We start from the raw sequence: 7,180 nt of genomic DNA, 5'->3' as shown, positions 1-7,180 counted from the left end.
GTGGTAAGTGCCTGGGGCATTGAGACGTGCTCCCCTGCTGGTCACTGTAACAAGCTCTCATGTACTCCCATGGCTGTGGAATCCAGTGAACTCCCATCTACTGCCCCAACCTGGCTGCTTAAGAAACTGCAGTCTCAGGGACAGCCAATCACATGCTGGAAACATCAAATGGAGATTTTGATTGGACCATGTCTGTCAAGAGCTAAGGTTTTCTCCCTCATGGACAGAAATATGCCTATGCTTGATTTTAGATATTTTTTTGTTTGTTTATTTTTATATACATTTTATATCAAACAGCATTAAAGTGATTTTAAATTTGGTGCATATTCTTCATATTAAATTACAAGGATCCATTTTTTGTAGTTAAAAAAAAAAACTTTTCCAGTGACGTATTGCGAACTGTTGTTTCAACTTGAAGAGATAAAGACCACAGTGCACTAGGAGTATTAGTTGTCAGGTAGAAAATAGGCTACGTACAGCAGACAAGGCATGTAAAATGGTCATTACATGTCTATGAACAGTTTTAGATAGTCCTTTGGAGGAAAGCAGTTTGATATCATTGACAATTTCTGTCTAAATATGATTATAGTGAAATATTTGACATTTAGACATTTTGGCCTTTTCAATACATATACAAAGTGGGGTCTACAGAACTCATGGTGTTATAGTCAATCACCACCTTCTGGAGACACCTGAAACCCCACCTCTTTAAGGAATACCTGGGATAGGATAAAGTAATCCTTCTAACCCCCCCCCCCCCTTAAAAGATTTAGATGCACTATTGTAAAGTGGTTGTTCCACTGGATATCATAAGGTGAATGCACCAATTTGTAAGTCGCTCTGGATAAGAGCGTCTGCTAAATGACTTAAATGTAATGTAAATGTAAATAGTTTAGTAGCAAGGCCACTTTCAAGAGAGCACAAAGTTGTGGAACAGGCGGATATCAATATAGTATGTAGAACAGTGGAGGCTGCTGAGGGGAGAACGGCTCATAATAATGGCCGGAACGGAGCCAATGGAATGGCATCAAACACCTGGAAACCATGAGTTTGATGTATTTGACACCATTCCACTGATACCGCTCCAGTCATTACCACGAGCCCGACCTCCCCAATTAAGGTGCCACCAAACTTCTGTGATGCAGAACACACGTCTCTCTGACATGTAGAATAAGTAATCAAACCCGTTATATTAATAATATTGCTATCGGCAACGTTCCACAACGTTTGCCTATTGAATTTGCACCTTAACTTGGTAAGAGGAATCTCTACAGTCCACATCAAGCAAAGCAGCCATTACACACAGCATTTTAGATTCTGTGTGGCACTGCTACAGGAGTGTGAATCACAGACTGACAACAGCACCGCGGCTCAGGCACTTCGAGGGCCAGCGAGACAAATGGAGCATTATTCAATCGAACCCACTATCCCAGATTTCCAGGATGAGTAAAATAAATACAACTCTGTTACTCATTTGATGTCCTCTTGACAGAGTAACAACAGATCATTCCAGAGTTTTTCCATAGATCCCTAAAGGCGCTGGTTAAGACCTGTCTTGCTAGGAGGACGAATTCAACCTCCTTCATTTTGGTCAGTATTTCTCTCCTGTCCATTCTGTATAAATCATACTCCTTACTCTTTTAGCTGGACTTCCCAGCTGTGCATGGACCTTGACTTGGTGTTGCTTGGAAGGAAAAGATTTTAGGGCAGTTCCTCAATGTGCAACGTGTCCCCTCTTCCCAGTCCCCTACTGCGTGTGGCCAGTGGAGAGGGGTGGTTGATCAGCAGGCGTAGGGGGGTCCTGGTCAGGGAGGGTGTCCCACTTGAGAGGGGCCAGTCTGGGGGGGGGGGGGTTCTAGGGATGGGGAGGTTTCCTCTGTTGGTTCATCTGTGCCGATCTCATTTATCTCCTACCAATCAGAGCAAAGGTAAAGTGTTACATTAATACTGTAATAATACTACTTAGCTACTGTAGATATTGTGGTGAATTCGGGTCCAGCGAAAGTCAAGCCAACACCTTAACCATTACGCCAAGAGGTCCAAACCTCTTGCCGAGCTCGCTAGGACTTGGGTTAAGGTCGCTACAATATGAAAAAAATCACTCTCATAAAATACCGTTCTAAAGGCAGGTATTATATTCTCACCTTTCTTCAAGATGGCATGCATGAAATAAAGAAGACAATTCTCAGCAGGACATGATACAACATGGAACATGCACACATTGCTAGATAAACATTCCTGTCACATTTCATTATCACAAATGTAACAATCACAAACATCACCTGTTTCTTTCTCTGCCCAGCGATATGTCTTTGGGCCCAGCCTCAAAGCACAGCCTGAACCCATCCGTCTATCCCTGAACCCATCAGTCTATCCCTGAACCCACCAGTCTATCCCTGAACCCACCAGTCTATCCCCGAACCCACCAGTCTATCCCCGAACCCACCAGTCTATCCCCGAACCCACCAGTCTATCCCCGAACCCACCAGTCTATCCCCGAACCCACCAGTCTATCCCCGAACCCACCAGTCTATCCCCGAACCCACCAGTCTATCCCCGAACCCACCAGTCTATCCCCGAACCCACCAGTCTATCCCCGAACCCACCAGTCTATCCCTGAACCCACCAGTCTATCCCCGAACCCACCAGTCTATCCCTGAACCCACCAGTCTATCCCTGAACTCACCAGTCTACCCCTGAACCCACCAGTCTACCCCTGAACCCACCAGTCTACCCCTGAACCCACCAGTCTATCCCTGAACCCACCAGTCTATCCCCTGAACCCATCAGTCTATCCCTGAGCCCACCAGTCTATCCCTGAACCCATAAGTCTATCCCTGAACCCACCGGTCTATCCCTGAACCCATCAGTCTATCCCTGAACCCACCAGTCTATCCCTGAACCCACCAGTCTATCCCTGAACCCATCGGTCTATCCCTGAACTCACCAGTCTATCCCTGAACCCATCGGTCTATCCCTGAACCCACCAGTCTATCCTTGAAGCCCACGTGCTGCCAGCTACCCTGTCTACCTACAGTACCTGCAGCGGCTGATGGTTGTTTGCAGGGCTGCTCCTGGCAAGGGTAGCGATCTCTCTGATCTGGTGCAGGGCAAAGGCCAGGGTGACCCAGGGTGAGGCGGACACCACCCAGGCAGGCTTGCTCACGTCCTCCTGATCTTCCTGGTGCTTGGTCTTCCTCGGCGGTGTCATTGTGGCGGCTCCGTTATTTGATTGGATAATGTCTATGGTCGCTATGGGAACAGGGCTGGAGGGGACTGGGATGTTCTCCGCCAGCATTCTGGGATCTGGAAAACAACTCAAGCTAAATGTTTCATAACAATTCCTGGCATGCTTCAAAATGATTATTCTGTTAACGTGTCCGACCTAACAACAATCTCCACTATCAAGATCCTAAATATGATTCATGCAGCATTCCAATGTCTATGAATTTCTCAGTTGCTGATTGACAAAGAGAATAAGTTAATGGCAGTAAATGTCATGCTTGCCACATTGGGAGCCAGTCACTTCTCCACTAAGGGGTATAATAGGTGAAGTAAATTCTGTTTTCCTGTAGGCCTAAGTCCATGCAGAGGCATGCCATGAAGGGTACAGGGTAGGATAAAATAAACATTAATGACACATACCTTTGTTCCCACTCTGCACAGCCAGCCACTGGATGAGTGCAAAGAGGAGGAGGATGACGAGGGAGACCATTCCTATCCCTCTGAAGGTGTGGGCCGCGCCTAAACCATAACCCAAAAAGACAAACGTGTGCTCCATAGGCTTTTGGAAACAGAATCTCAAAATAAATGTATTTATTTCACAAATTGCTATTCATATAACAGAAAAACTGACAATTAATGTCCATTTCAGTACCGTAAAGGATATATGTTACCCCAGTCATCACAATGTGTTTCAGAACACAGAGACACAGTCTCACAGAGCTGCCAAGTGCATTCCAGACCATCAAATTCCTATCCTAATGATTTAAGATGGGGCTGGTGGTAGTTTATTAAGAGTTAAGACCTGGATTATTTTATGAAAACCATGGAGGACAGGGTATCCTTTTAAGGAGATGAGGCGTTGTTCAACAGTTGGAAAGGCATGTGAGAGTATGACACGTGTGAGTACAAGTAGCTGCTCAAGTAGGAGTGAAGCTACATTCTGTTCTGTTAGCCACTTAAATGTACAATCTACAATAGTTACTGCTGTTCTCAATAGTCATTTCAATTAATGAACATTGAATAGCAAGCAGTCTTTACTCCCGATAGTACCTTTAACGAGTGACGCCAATAGATCCATCTCTCTTTGGTTGAATGTGTTTTATATACTCTAGAACTGGGGGACACAATTAAATTAAATACAACTTCTCCACACACAGTGATTCTTACCAAAAACATTGACGAAGCCTCCCCCCACCATGGCCCCACAGCCCCGGCCCAGCCCCAGATGCAGGCCCTGGAGGATACCCTGGGCAGAGGTCCTCAGCTCTGGAGGCACTGCAGCACTGAGGTAGGAGATACAGGCTGCCCACACTGAGGCATGGGTCACACCTAGATACACAGAGATACGGAACACGAGAGACAGAGAAAGAGACAGAGAGAGAGAGAGAGAGAGACAGTGTGGGATGTGGGGTCAACTTGCAAAACAAGATTTCACCAAATGGGACAAACACCCCCATTGAAACCCTACATGCAGAGTTCTGTAAGATTCTCCTACATGTCCAGAGGAAAACTACAAACAACGCATGCAGGGCAGAATTAGGTCAATATCCACTAATAATAAAAACTCAGAATTGAGCAATTCAGTTTTGGAAACATCTAAAATACAGTGACCTGCTCTCATATCATTACCAAGCCCTGCAATGCCAAGAGCTGAGCAAAGAAAAATGTTCCCTCATCCAGCTGGTCCTGGGGCTGAGTTCACAAACATGTTCTACTAACACACTGAAGCCTCAGGACCAGAACATCCAATCAATCAGATAAAAACAATTTACAACACAGTCTAAACAAAACTACATTGCTTATTAGGAAACACAAGCACAAAGCAAAATGCAGTGCTATCTGGCCCTAAATAGACATTACACCGTGGCTAAATATTTGACCATGGTTACTGATCAAAACCTTAGAAAAACCTTGACAAAGTACAGGCTCAGTGAGCACAGCCTTGCCATTGAGAAGGGTAGACACAGGAAAACATGGCTCCCTGTAGAGGAAAGGCTGTGCAACCACTGCACAACAGCAGAACCCGAGACAGAGCGTTCATGGCAGGCGACAGACGAAAGAGAGTGGACTTAACCCTTGCTGGGTGTGCCGTGTTTGAAGTGGCTCAACCAGCTAGTTCAAAGTCAACATGCCTCATTGTCTCATAGTATACCAATAATATAACAAAGCCATTGAACCTGCTACCCTCCATAGTCCGGCCTTGCCCCCTATTCAGCTCTAGCCCATTTCGTCACGTATGCCATGTTCACGTCATGTCAGACACTCTGGAATTTTCCCAACTTGCTTACTCGTTGTAAAAAGATGATACCAGAGTTTCCCACTTGGGAATGATCAGAATCAACCAATAGGAAGCGCTACGCAAATAACATACGTTCATTTTAAGAGTTCCCGAGTTTCCGACATGACGTGAATGTGGCATAACCTCCCACTATTAGAAAACAATGCCCAGACCAGAGCTACGGCCATTTTGTTTGTGTTGCAGGCTGTATCATGATTGGGAGTCCCATAGGGTGGCGCACTATTGGCCCAGCGTATTCCGGGTTTGGCCGGGGTGTGCGGTCATTGTAAATAAGAATTTGTTCTTAACTGACTTGCCTAGTTAAATAAATGTTAAATAAAATACAAATATTGGCATACCACTTCTTTTAGAATGATGGAGATTTTTAAAAGAGATTCAGTGCGTCTCTAAATGTTTTGTTGGGTGATGTTACGCCTCTAGTAAATTATTACAAACATTTTAAGCGTCCTTTAATGTTAATCTTTCGTGTGCAGCTGCAACATTGTTATTCATGGCCTAAGTGGCTGTTAGTGGAGTCGAGATACAGAGGAAAAGGGTGTTTTCCAGGCAAAGGAAAAGCCTTTCATGTCGTTGAGAGGAGAGTTCCTGTCCAGTCTGATATGAACTCTGAGCCAACATGGCAACAATGTAAGTGCACTGGTGCAGCCAGTTCAAACACTGCTTCTACCTTCTTTCTATCTAATGTTAACATTAGCTAAGCTAAGCTAAGTCAACATATGCCACGCCGTGACACCCAGTGTAGCCTAACCTTGAAGGACCTCCATGGGCAGGACGATCCAGGCGTTCTCCAGGTAGGAGATGTACAGGTAACGAGCCGTGTTGCAGGCCAGACCGATGTACAGCACCCTGTGGAGGGAGAGGGGAGAGGGGAGGAGGAGAAGGCCACGGAACACAGATGGTTTATTGATGTTCTGGAACTATCACTACTGACTACACTGTTCAAATAACAATCCACCAATCACAAACATAACCCTAACCCTATCCTAAACCCTAGCCCTAACCTAAACCTATAGGAGGTTATTGCCTCAACAGAGTTGCAGGTGAAAGCAAGTCCAAAGTTCAGAGGTCAAACCTGAACTGTCCCTGGATTGGGGTTGGTTTGTCATTGTCATTCTGAACCAGGGTTGCAAGGGGAGGGTATATTACTGGAAACGTTTCTAAGTTTACCAGTAAATTACCAGGATTTTGGTATCTTTCAAGGATTTTACATAATCTATCACATGACATCTAGTGGCCCTTTTGGGTATTTCAGATTATTACAGGTGTCTGTATTTGTCTCTGGCCCTCTGTTGGGCCTTATCACGTAAAATATATGAAATAATGAAATAAGATGATTTTAAATATGGTTTAAATATAAACCATCAACTCAGTGAATAACATTGGTGTTTAATATGAGGGTTACCAAAGCTACGATAGATTATCTGTTAATTACCAAAATTACTGAAGATTCCGGTAACTTCGGTAAATTACCGGTAGCTTTGCAACCCTATTCTGAACAGAATATATTTCCTTCCCAGACCGTTGGATATTTGGTGCCCATCTCCCATGACAACGTCCTGTCCAATCAAACCCCTGACCTGACAATGCAAATACAATGCAAATATACTGACACATTTACCAAACACTTAAATGATTCCAGTTTACAAACTTTTCTCT

The 7,180-nt window shown here is 44.6% G+C and overlaps 1 protein-coding gene across 3 annotated transcripts in view; it reads right to left on the bottom strand.

Moving 5' to 3' along the window:
- Window positions 1-245: 245 nt before the first annotated feature.
- The window catches only part of LOC115161335 (major facilitator superfamily domain-containing protein 6), a 17,065-nt gene continuing 10,130 nt past the window's right edge, over window positions 246-7,180 (bottom strand). For 2 of the 3 annotated variants that reach the window (XM_029712244.1, XM_029712246.1), the window contains exons 3-7: window positions 6,273-6,370; window positions 4,393-4,554; window positions 3,646-3,744; window positions 3,041-3,306; window positions 246-1,910 (exon numbers count right to left, since the gene is read on the bottom strand). In XM_029712244.1, coding sequence (XP_029568104.1) covers window positions 1,806-1,910; window positions 3,041-3,306; window positions 3,646-3,744; window positions 4,393-4,554; window positions 6,273-6,370 — 730 coding nt within the window. In that variant the 3' untranslated portion in view covers window positions 246-1,805. Of the gene's footprint in view, window positions 1,911-2,144; window positions 2,149-3,040; window positions 3,307-3,645; window positions 3,745-4,392; window positions 4,555-6,272; window positions 6,371-7,180 lie in introns of all 3 variants that reach the window. The other variant, XM_029712245.1, reaches the window with a different exon arrangement.

Source organism: Salmo trutta, chromosome 24 (assembly GCF_901001165.1).
Source record: "Salmo trutta chromosome 24, fSalTru1.1, whole genome shotgun sequence".
Taxonomy (NCBI): domain Eukaryota; kingdom Metazoa; phylum Chordata; class Actinopteri; order Salmoniformes; family Salmonidae; genus Salmo; species Salmo trutta.
The sequence above is the reverse complement of the archived record's forward strand: the minus strand, read 5'-3'. Positions and strand labels throughout refer to the sequence as shown.